This window comes from Hirundo rustica, chromosome 13 (genome assembly GCF_015227805.2).
Source record: "Hirundo rustica isolate bHirRus1 chromosome 13, bHirRus1.pri.v3, whole genome shotgun sequence".
NCBI lineage: Eukaryota > Metazoa > Chordata > Aves > Passeriformes > Hirundinidae > Hirundo > Hirundo rustica.
This window is the reverse complement of record NC_053462.1, coordinates 2,862,944-2,875,619: the sequence shown is the minus strand read 5'-3', so window position 1 is coordinate 2,875,619 and position 12,676 is coordinate 2,862,944. Positions and strand designations below refer to the sequence as shown.

Sequence of the window (12,676 nt, the reverse complement as noted above, 5' to 3'; positions counted from 1 at the left end):
CCTAGAAAGAGACAGGTTTTCCCATTCTTGGAGCATCTATTGAGTAGGGTGCACCTGCATATAATGGCCACTTTAAAAACAGAAATTAAATAGCTTTGAGTAGCTCTGCTCCATCTTACTGATCAAAACCAAAGAGATTAAACAGAAACCATCAAACTTATGAGCAAACACTCCCTAAGTGACCCACTTAGGGGTGTATCACTTGATTTTTAACATATTCATATTCAAGGCAACTTTTTCTTCTGATTTTTCTAATCTCTGAGAACACCGGAGAAGCCCGAAATGAAACTGTCAGGGTTTTTGGGAAGGGTTGGGTTAATTCCGCAATGATGATAATCCCCTTGGCCTCCCCCAGGAAAGATTTCACCCGGTGAGAGAACATCCAGACTGGCATTTTCAAAAAAAAAGGCATTTTGAAAGTCTCTAGGATATGTCCTGTGTACAGCCTAACAATAGTTGTCCATCCATGAAACAACACATGGATGTTGAAAGAAACTTTCAGTTTTCTAGTCCTGCTTGTTTTTGGATGACAAATGGAGAAGCCTCCTCCTTTCCATCTAAACCATCTTGGTGTGTTTTACCCGCTGGATTGCAGCCTGTGTTTTTGTTATCTCTCTTAAGTGCGTTAATTTGAGGCTGGAAAGCAACACCCTGTCTTAACAAACCTAAAGCAAAGCTTAAAGTTCGGACTTTCCTAATCTGCCAGGGCTACTGAAAGTCATAATGCTCTCAAGTCTGACCTTGGAGAACACATGAGAGTGACATCTCCCCTCCCTCCCCACAAATCAACAGTGGAAGGCAATGAAACACTGGAAGATTGGGATGGCTTCTTCACTAGATTCCAAAAAATAACTTTTACATGATATCAAATGGCATGGCAACATGTCCAGGCAAAGACAAGGAAAGAATTGCTCATTCCTTAATGTGTCCTCTGAGCACATATCAAGGAGACAACAGAGCAGTAGTTAAGGTCTTCATGATGTTTTTGGAAGCCAAAATGCTTATTTTAAACTAGCAAATATCTGGCTGGATTTTATTATACAGGTGGAAGTTCATCATGTGGTCAATCAGAAGTTAAATTTGAATAATTCAGAGTCCACTCCTTAACAAAACAGAATTAAACGGACAATTTCAGAACTTTATCAGAGCCATAAAATCAAGTCAATACTCACTGGCATCAGAGAGTAAATATTTTTTTTGACTTACCTGTTCCAGTTTAAAGATGTGTTGGTTAAAGTAGTGCTGCAAGCGCTCGTTGGCAAAGTTAATGCAGAATTGTTCAAAACTGTTGTTTTCATAGTCTTCAAACCCAAAAATATCAAGCACCCCAATGGATAAAGTCTGCAAGAAAAGTAAGAGTGAGGATTAGAATAAAATCACATGAAGTGGATTATTTGTACACAGTACATAATCAAAACCACACAGGCAGAATTAAATACTTAATAGCAGGGATTTCATTGGAATTGTTGATACTGTCTTCTGGAAGACTCCTCCAAATCAGAGAGACAACACGTAACTTTAGATATCTGGACAAAAGGGCTTGTTCTAAGAGATAAGTCCTCCAAGAGGTGAATTTTTTCTTATTTACTAATAAACGGCCATCTTTGAAGAAACCTGAACCCTGTTCCAAGTTATTCAATGGATTTAAGAGTATTGATCTTCAGAAGGGAAAAACAGGGATAGGTTTGGGAAACAAAGGCTTGCACCATGCAGACAACGAACAGGAACACCTCCAAGGTGACTGCATTGTCCAAGCAAACCCGCTCCAGCTGCAAACCTCAGGAAGAAACTCCTGCACATCAGGGCTTCTTACCTTGGAAATAATCTTTAGTTCTCCTGGTGAAAACTAAAATAGTATCACAAATAAAGCACCCAGCTTGTTTTTCAGATGGATCAGATGATGGACTGATGTTTGGGAGCACCGAGTCGCTCCTGCCTCACCGAAAGGGGGGAATTAACGCAAAAATAATAATGCTGCTGAAAAAGAGAGTCCAAAGCCCTGATTAACACTCGGCCCTAACTGCTGGCCCAATCCTGTCCACACAATCTTCCCCTGTGACACCTGGTTGTGTTCACACAGCTCTTCTGTGCCCCGGTACCTTTTTCCACCAGCTCCCACCAGTTTGGAATGAGGGATATGAAGAGACATCTCTGTGCTCCTTTAGTTTATGGGCAGGAGGTATAAAGAGGGACCCATCCCATTTTTTTTGGAACCCGTGAGCACTATGAGCCCTACATTCTCTCTAACAAACTTCCAGAAGTTCACAACAGGGAAGTTTTTTCTTTTATTAAATCCATAACTCATAACATAAATAGCAGGATTTGGTGAGTTACAGTTCTAAATTGCCTTTTTTTTCCCACCACTTTGATGATTTTGTGAATCTCAGCCATTTCTCACTCCAGGCTTTTCCCCAAATTGAAGAGCAAATGCCTGTTTGGTCTCTAATATATAATTACCTCTTGAGATGCTCATCAAGATGTGGGTGCACCAAGGTTTCCTATGCTGGGAAAATGAGGTCAATGCTGCAGTGAATTCCCAGCTTGCTTTGCATCCTCCTGGCCCCCTCCTCTCCCCACACCAGCCAGGCAAGGAGAGGCAGTGGACCTTTGGCTAAGCGTATGTTGGCCCACAAGTGAGTGCAACCCATCACCTCCTGGCTCAGACCGTGCTTCCGACCCTTGATGGGAGTAGAGATGTGGAACTTACTCCTTTGTGTAGGTACTGGTTTTCATAAAACTTGAGCTTTCTGTCTGGATTTGGGAAACCCGGAGGAAAAGGGACATGGGGATGTGTCAGCAAATAAACCTCATCCACAGAGGGAGCTGGGGCTAAAAGCTCAAGATACAGCTTCTGCTACAGCTTCCAAGCCTGTACATGACTGTTACGTTAAGCGCCTAATTAATAATTAATGATAAATAAAACTCATACTGTGCCCACCCAGAAAGGCTGCTGTCATCAGAAAAGGAGTGAAGAGCCTGAAGGACACATTCAGGGAGAGCTCCACCAGCAGCTCGTCAGAGCACCATGCTCTAGGATCCAACCAAAGCCACCTCTCGCAAATTCACCCGTGACAATTAATTAAATAATTAGAGGTAAAGAATTAAATAAGAGAGGTAAAAGCATTAGCACCGGTCAAACGAGTCAAACCTCAAGTAGGGAGGAAAAATATCCCCCTCCTTCCACCTCAAAGGACCTGAGAGCTGCCAGGTACCCTGGGTTTAGTTCTGTTGGTGTTACCTGCACTCTGGATTTTCTAAGACTTCTTTGCTAAGTCCGGCTTAATTCCACTGCCAGGACTATAAACCAGACTGTCCACAGGCCTCTCCACGCTGCCTTTTGTCCATTTTCAACACATCACATAATGTGGGAGGAAAATATTCCTCCTGTGCCCGACTCCTGACCAGGGAACCACCTACGGCTGGAGCAGGCACAGCTGCCGTGGGCAGAGCGGCCACTCGGCTCTGAGTTGGAGCTTTGTCTGACCTGGACTCTGGCCACTGGGACAAATGAAAACACAACAAAAAAAGCATTAAAGCACAAAGATAAGTCTCTAACACATTTTCCAAGAGCTCATTGACTACTTCATCTTTTGTCCAGGCTTTCCTCCCTGCTCCAGGGCCAGAAAATCTCTACCTCCCTGATGCCATGACAGGGATGGAGGCCCTTGGCCACTTTCCCAGAAGTTTGCATCACTTGGCGAAACACCCATGAGAAACAGCTCTTTGACCAGAAGATGGAAATTGAGAACCACTGGACCAAGGACTGAGCCTGGCAGAGGGATTCACTCTCACCCACTGCTTCCCGAGGTCCAGCATCTTCTCTGGCTTGCCCCAATGGATGTGGCAACCCTTTTGTTCGCTGGGCAGAAATCTGCCTCATTTCTTTTTTAAATACATCTAAGGAGGAATTCTTCTTAAACTCTCTGTATGATTAATGGATCATATCTTATCTATATCAGCCAAGGAAAATTTGATGATGGAAACAGGACAACGTGATTTTCCCCCTCCCCCTTCACATCATCCTTGCAAGTCTCAACCCCAACCATCCCACGGCTGTTCAAGCTCATCCCTACAATCCACAGGAGTTCAAAAAAATCCCCCCACACTAAAGTCTCTATTCCACCATAAACAAACAAGACTAGGAAGATAAAATGCTCACACTTCCAGACTATTCTTGGATTTACTGACACCAACTTTCAAAAGCATCAAGTTGATGCCTTGCGGAAATAGTTAAGTCCCTGCCACGAGTGGAGACTTTAAGCTGAACAGGATCTTTAAGCTCTCACAAACTTAATTTAATATGAAACAACTAAACACAAAACCCCTCTCCCCTTTTTTCCAGTCCTGGTTCGTTTACTGCATTGAAACTGCTACCAAATATATTTCAATGTGGGCATGGAAATACACTTATAAAGCAAAACAGAGGAGTCATATACAGCAAAAAATACCCCTGTCAGTTATAAAAGAATCTTATGGAAATATTGTATTTTAAAGCTGTGTTTTTATAATTTTTTTGCTGACACCTAAAATTAAACACACACAGAACTATAAAAATAATCTGCACTTCACAAAACCACTGCAGGTATCAAACCACACGTCCAGAAGGAGGATGGTTAACTCTGCTGTGGTTGTTATACAGAGTAAAACAGCATTTTTCTCACATCCCTGTGTTTGCAACTCCTCAACTCCTCCAGAATACAGATTTTAAACTGTGTGGTTTTCTGCAGAGTTTCATGCCAGCGAAATCCGGGCAGAGCTCTGCAGTGAAACAGTCATTTGTCCTCTGCTGTGACGCTCCCAAAAGAACGAGGCCAAAGGATGCCACTTGGGAAAACTTTAAAATCTGAGATATTTCGAATTTATGGCTGTTTTTCTGCTCTCTGTCCCTGATCAAGCAGCACAAATGTACTAGTACAGAGTTAATTCTTGTAGCAAGGTGAAAAAACACCATTTCCACTGGCATATACAACAATTAATTTTGCTTAACTGCCTGTAAAAAGTGTGTGATCTGGGTGGGTTTAGGATGAAATTTGCAGCCCAATATTAAAAAAAAAAAAAATCATAGGAGTTTAACATTTACAAATCTTTTAAGTCTTCAGCTTCAAATTTATCCTTTGCACAGGTGCCATGAGGAAATCACACAAAGATAATTTAGACCTTGGCTCGTCAAGTCTAGTTTGTGTGTTAATGCTGTTTATTTATCAAAACTAACATATAAAATGAAAAAGTGTAACTGTATTAATTAGCATATCAAAATTCCTGTGATTAACAGTGCATGTCTGTGAGGATTTTTAAAATTTGGGTGAACCCAGGGTCAGTGAACACTTTCTGCTTGAGATGATGAAAAATGACCTCATGCTTTCCTTAAAATGTCTCAGCCACGACATTTAAACACAGAGCACGAGTTTTAAGGGCTTTTGGCAAATGATGGCCTTGAAGCTCTGTGCTCTCCAATTCCCAAAGTGCCAATAAACAGGGATCATTGGAGCTGATTTATGCTGCCCCAAATGCACCCTGGTGACGTAATTCCACCATGGAGGTACTTTTTGGCAATTACAAATAGGTTTGCTTCAAATTCAGGGGAAAAATCTTGTTTATTACTATTTTTAATTTTTTCCTCTCTTTTCACTTTAGTAATTTCTTTTAATTTACAATATTTCCAAAGCTGATACTGTAAAAAAATCCCTCCCCCAAACCCCGAAGCAACCCCCAAATCTATCACCCCTTCACCCAAAAGGACAACTCCAACCTACATCACCCCAATATACACGATGACCCATTATATAAAGTGAAAAGCAGTGATTTGCTACAAACTTGGAAGTTTGGGACCTAAAATTAATGAACTGATGCACATTAAACACATTGCATGTTCAGCAATTCCTCCTCTGCTTCAGGTCAAAAAGCCAAGAATTAACTGGTTGGTTGAATTTAAATGAATTTTCTTCATGTTCATGAGTTCCTTCATGAGCTCAACCATTTTTTTTTCTTCATGGCCAGTAATTGTAATGAATTTTCTTCATGGCCATGAGTTTCTCATGTGTTCAACCATGATTTTTTCTTCATGGACATTAATTTTAATTTTCTTCATAGTCATGAGTTCACCATCATCCCCACATATGCGGCACATCATCAGGAAACGGCAGCAGAGTGATTTGGGAGGAAATTAAGACACTTCACAAGAACCAAGTGGGAAAAGAATAAAAACACCCTTGGAAATGGCTTTTGAAGCACCACAATCTCCTCTCTATCATCGTTTTAAGAAGCGAGATGGACTTCTAGCAATTCCTAACCTGATTTATGGAAGGGGAATTCAATAAGAGGCTCTGGGAGGTTTAGTAATCTTGTTCTCAAGAGAAGGGAAGTCTCCGACCCCATTAATAAAGGTCAAATTTCAGACAGTTTGTAGGGTATCATGAGAACATAAAAGGAACTAAAAGGAATTGAATGAAGATGAAGGAAAAGGGAGTCGGAGCAAATCTGACCCATGGCAGCTCTGCCATTACCATAAACCAGGAGGTATCAAATAACTTAAGCACAGCTCAGGTCAGAAATAATATCCCAGAAATCATGTCACCAAGCAAGATAAGCCAAATCCCACTGTGTTTTCCCAAAATATTTCACTGTACATTTAACTAAATTTGGATATCAAAGGTCTGATTTACATCTTCCAAATATCTGCTGGACAATATGGAAGAACAACAGCTGAGTGTTTATTTTTCTTAGCCCAGCTTCATCTTTTGATCTTCTCCTTACTGCTGATATCAAATAAACACATATTGGGATCTGAAAACGATCTCGGTTCCCATTGTCCCACTAAAATCAAATCTAGACTCACAAAGAGAGAAACTCCTGTATTCATTTTTCTCCTCAACTTCTCCTAAACACACTCTGAATTGAGATGGTTTTAAGATGTTTTACCTCTGCATAATGTGATTACAAAATAAAGCTCTGTACCTCAAATCCATCATCTGACGCTTTCTGAACCTGCAGGATTGTTTCAAAATACATCTCAAAAGTCAGAGGAGTATCAGTGCCAAGCATGGGCTGGGATTAATCCAGGACATTTGTGGCAGGGTGAGTCACATATTATTCACCCACTGCACACTGAGGAGTTTCTGAGGTGCAAGGCTGTATTTTGCTCTCATAAATCAGAGACTTGGTGTGTTTAAGTGATTTTTTTTTGGCTGGTAGATGCCAGCAAGGAGACGTCATCCAAGTGCTGAGGTCTTGCCTTGCAGCAAGGAGGTATTCCCAGGGTTTGGAGATGCCACTGCTCCCAGTCCTCCTCCCAGTTACTCACTGGTGTTACTCAACCTCGAAACAACATGTGGGAGGCTAAGAAGAACCTGCATCCTCATCTGAGGTTTCTCCAAGAACGAGCTGAAAAGGATTTCAGGAGGATTGGGAAGTGGTAGGAAAAACCAGATCAGCCATCATTGACTCCGTTTCTCTGCGGTGGTGATTCTTGGTTGGTGCCTCAATGGCAGCTGCAGAGCCCAGGATGCCCTTGGACGCTTGTTGGCAGCAATGTTATTCCTCGAGGGCAAAGGAGTAGCTATTCCCAGCCCTGCCCAGTCCAGGGAGACATTTCTTCTCCCTCTGTGCTGAAACAACCCAAAATGGGGGCTAAAAATAGGGCTGAGGAGGTGACGCAGTAGAACTGCTCAAGGGAAAATTGGCTGGTCAATGTTTAACGAAGCTGCTCTGAAATGCACATAAATCTCTTCTTCACCATCCCCGCCCCTAAAATGGGAAGGACTTGTGCATTTTCATGATTTCTGGGGGATTTGTGGGCATCAGTCCAGTTCATAGAGGACTCTGCAGATAAACTGAACTACTCTCGTGCCTAAAGCAGCAGCAATACTTCCTGGTATTTTGTGCGACGTCTTTCTGCTTCAGAAACTCTGGCCCAAGTACAGCCCAGGATTGCCTTCCTGGATCTGGGTATGAGCACATTCCTGCAGCTCCGGGTCCTGGGCATTTGCCAGCATGGGTGGATCTGCTCTGGCACAGAGGGAACACCACTCCCAGCTCCCGGCGCCTGCTGCCTGACCTGGATATTACCGTTACGATTTGGGGCAAAAAAAAGGTTCAGAAACTGTGAATTGTGAATTCATGAGATGGCACGTGGAGGTGGGCAAGGAGGAAGGTGGTTAAACTCCATGGGAGTCTTGGCTGGAGGAAGCAGAGGGTTAATGTGCAGCAGTAATGCTGGAAAAAAGCAGGAATTTGGGCTGTTCTGGCTCTTACCTGCTGAGATTCAGGTTGGGAACAAAAGTTTAATGGCCCATAAACAGCTACTGTGGTGCTTCACTTGCAGAGCCATGCTGACTAAACACACAAGAGTGTCCTAGACTGATTTGTATTTAAATATTACAGAACAGATAATAATTAAAAAAAATCATTGGGTCATTAATAAAAAATAATTAGCATTTGAGATGCATTTCCTTGTCAAAACAAATCCACTTTTCTGCTTCACCAAATATGTAAACAGTGTGGTTTGTTTTTTCCTGGCGGCCCAGACAAAACTTTTGATGACTTGGAAAAAAAATCAGGAAAGAACACAACATTTCTGGTAAAATATTAAACAGAAGGAGAGGCAGCATGTGCAGTCAGAAGGCTCATTGGATGTTATCACTGTAACAACCCTTCTTTGTCAGAAAAGCATATAACCAGATTTCATAGGCATGTTTTTATTTCCAGTCCACAATTATGCTCCACAAGCCTTTTTTGGAATTAAATAAAGGAGTGACAACACTGAGACTCTCTGCAACTTCAGTTCTACAGCACAATCCAAATGTCAGTGCTTAGCAAAAATCCTCCTTTTGGCAGCTGTGACTTTAGTTTGCATGCACAACCCCCAAAATAACCCCACATGCTGCTGGAGCATGTCCCAGATTCTCAAGCCAAGGGTAGCTGGAGAGCTGGAAGTGCCTGTGTGCACAGACAAGGATTTTGGGGTCAGTATCCCTCAGCCATGAGCAGTGTGGATGAATACACGAGAGGTTTAGGGAGGATGTCCTGGGTCACAGCATCCAGACCCTGAGATTGCAGGAAACTTCATTCCTTTCATCAGTTCTTGGGGAAGGTGGTACAGCATCACACCAGCTCCACTCTTCCCATCATGACTTCTTTTTTCTTTATATTCATTTTTCTACTGTACCTATAGACACCCAGCTCGTTCATCATTTCATCACGGAGAAACTTCATCAAAATGCAGTAGCAAGAATTCCATTTTTCCCTCCTCAATTATACATGGTCCTCTAGTTTTACACGTAGGGAGGAAAATTATTTGCCATTGCTGCTGGAGCAGGTGGGGGAACTGGCTTTTGTGGCTACAACAAAATCTCTTCCCTGGTTGCTTTGAGCTTGTAATACTTACGGTGCTTCATCCTCCTCAGCTCAGCAAGCACCACTTAGAATAATGATGAACTCAGTTACAATTTGAGGAAAAATTAACTTCACGTTAAGCAACATGCCTGGGTAATGTTTTATCTCTCAGTTATCTATTTTAAAAACCCAAGAGAGGAGCCAAAGGAGCTGAGATGTTACCTTGGTGTTTTCCTCCATGTCCTTGGAGTTGAGGAGAGCGTGGTTGATCCTGAACACGATCCAGTCAAACAGGGCACTGTACAATGACTTGGCCATGGAATTGCGCACGGTCACGGCCTGAAATAGAAAAGAAAAAGTGATTGGAAATGATTCCTGCTCTGCACTAAAATGGCTTTTGCTTCTCAAGCTCGAACGTTCATATTTTTCCCTTGCCAAAGCTTTTGTCTGCTATAATTTATGCCACGTATGTCAACGGTCCTGACAGCCCTGGGACGTGGTTGTAATCCCATGGCTGTGGGATGTGCCCCTGACTTTGGCTTGGTTTCTTTCATGCATTCGAGTGAGTGATACATGAGATCACACCACAAATCCCATCACTAGTGGTGAAAGGAAAGAAAATAAATACATACATTAAATATAAATATAATAAATTCACCAAGATCTTTGAAAGGTTTCCTGGGAGAGAAGGAAAGAGAAGGTGGATATTGGACAGGAGCAACAGCAAGCAGTGAGAAAGCACAGGCCAGGACAAGCAGCGCCTGGCACCAGCAGAAGGACTACAAAAAGGGAGGCTAAAAACCCCTCTAGTAAATCTGAGGGCTCCTGAAAACTTGAAGTTTTCCAGGTACCACCAGCGGGAGCGACAAATCATGGCAGGCAGGTTCGGCGCTCCTCCAGCAGCTCTCCCAGAGAGAGGAATAACAGCGCCGAGGAAGGGTCATCCCCACCGCAGCCCGGGATCAAAGAGATTCTGCTCGATGGGATGAAAGATGAGATCAAAGGAAAATCCCTGAGCTTTTGGACAGGCACCTATATAGAAACCCAGAAAGCAGGAATTCCTATTTAAAGGTTATCTTTCTTCTTGCTGCTCAGGATTCTTCCTTGGTTTTAATTATCATCTCGAGTAGAGCTTTGGTACATATTAATCACCTAAAAACCTATGGCACCAACCATGACTGCTACATTTTGGTTCATTTTAGCCACTGCAGAAGAATAAGAAAGGAACCAGAAGATTCCCACATAATTATTTCAATTAAACCCTGAACTGTAACAAATCATGGCTTATCACACATTGCCTTGAAATCCTTCTCACCAATGCTCCCTTCGAGGAACACCATCTGAGTGTCCTCATGTCACTGACCCTAAGTGAAGGAATAAAGCTCATTTATCCTCTGTCAGCTTATTCCCACCTCTTTTTTCCTTGATTTTTGGAGATAGCAGCGTTTAGTGTGACCACAGGTCGTTTTACCAATGTTTTGCTCTTAAAACACAATTAAGCACATGGTCTCACTTCCTCTCCCTGTCCAGCTGGAATGGAAGGGATTAACACAGTCCACGCCAGGGGAGGTTTAGGTTGGATGTTAGGAAAAAGTTATTCATGGAAAGGGTTGTCAGGCATTGGAACAGCTGCCCATGGCAGGGGTGGAGTCCCCATCCCTGGAGGGATTTAACAGATGTGTGGATGTAGAACTTGGGGACATGGGTTAGTGGTGGCCTTAGCACAGTTGGGGGATGGTTGGATTGGATGGGCTCAGAGGGTTTTTCCCACCTGAACAATTCCATGGTTCTATGATTGAGGATTCACAGCCCCGGTACACTGCTAAAACCATAATGTGGTGGCAATAAAAAGCAACATCATCAGGTAACTACAAAATACGGCCACAATTAGCAAGGAATTCCTCACCCAACAACCAACCAAAAACAAGCGCGTGATGCAAATAGGTGAGCAACAGGACTGAGAGGATTTTGATGTAGCTCAGAACAAAACAGCACTTTTTAAAAGTGAGCTCTTGAAATGCCTGAGCTCTCCAACAAGGGCTGGAAAGCAGCCGGCATTTCAAATACAAAGAGCTCTAGTTCCCACTAACTGCTTTTTCTTCCCTCTCCTGATGAAAAGGATTTGGGGAGGGTTTTTTGGCTGTTTTTATTAAAAGCAACATGGGTTCATTGTGTGGGGGAGGTTGCTGTCTAATTTTTTTTTTTTTTTTAATTTCCTCAAATATGACAGAATATTTCTGGGATTAATAAAAAATTCAAGGCAATTTTTTTATCCCTATGCTCTATCTACTTCTTTGATTAAACTGGAAGACAACCAGTGCCACTGTCACACCAGAAAAAATCCGTCTCTGGGGAAAGACGAGGGCCAAGATCCAGGAATGCCTCTCACTGCCCTAATGCTTTGCCCTGGCATAAACCAGCCCAATTAATTGCTCCAACATGCAATTAAAAACAAACTCTGTCTCTATTTAAAGCCAAAAAGAACGCTGTTGTTTCTCCTACAGCATCATATGTGGTTTTATGTCCCAATACTTTTCCTTACCCTTTATTACAGGCTACAGGGATGTGCAGGACTTCACCCCTGAATGTCCCTGTTTTTTGGGGTTTTTTTTCTAAAATAAATGAGGCTATCGTTAAGCCTGCACCACTCCAGTGCTGAGGAATGCTGGGAGTGTGACTGCCACGAGTCTCCTGAATGGTCAGACTGGGGAGTTTCCCTGGCACCAGCACTTCCCAGTTTCCTCCAGAACGAGCAGGGTGGGGGATGAGCCCCTGCTCTTATTCCCAAGGTGGTCTCAGCTACATGGAAAGCTGGGAAGCCCTTGAACAGGTGATTTCCTTGCTATGCTTGGGTCCCACAATCAGTGGCCTAGATCCCAAAGTGCTTAAGAGATACTTTTAGAAGTGATGGTTTAATCCATCACAAGAGCTGGTAGGAAACTCCTGGCAAAGCAACGTATCGAGAACACAGGGTGGACGGAGCACTTTGCCTTCATCCATTTAAAAAATACTTGCACTGAAATGAACCTATTTAAATGACTCAGGGTTTAGGGGGGGGGCTTTCTTTGTTTGAATTTTTAAAATTTCATTTCAATAAAATATTTACTTTTTAGAATAGATCTTCACTGACATCACATTTTAAATAAAGCCCCTCACTATCCTAAACAGATTCCAAAACTACACAATCTGAAAACCATCAGGGAATACTATTTCTTTTCAAATTCAGGAGCTGCGGCAGAGCATTTAAAATAAGGTTTTATGCTCTATTTAATGAGAAATTATTTATTTCTGTACTATCTTACATATCCTAAATTAATTCTAGTCTCTGAACTATATTCCATACATC

The 12,676-nt window shown here is 42.4% G+C and overlaps 1 protein-coding gene across 10 annotated transcripts in view; it reads right to left on the bottom strand.

The window, feature by feature from the left end:
- The window catches only part of MYO9A (myosin IXA), a 171,260-nt gene that overhangs the window by 58,031 nt on the left and 100,553 nt on the right, over positions 1-12,676 (bottom strand). For all 10 annotated transcript variants that reach the window (XM_040077720.2, XM_040077724.2, XM_040077722.2 and 7 more), the window contains 2 exons: positions 9,553-9,669; positions 1,207-1,341 (listed from right to left, as the gene is read on the bottom strand). In XM_040077720.2, coding sequence (XP_039933654.1) covers positions 1,207-1,341; positions 9,553-9,669 — 252 coding nt within the window. The remainder of the gene's footprint in view (positions 1-1,206; positions 1,342-9,552; positions 9,670-12,676) is intronic.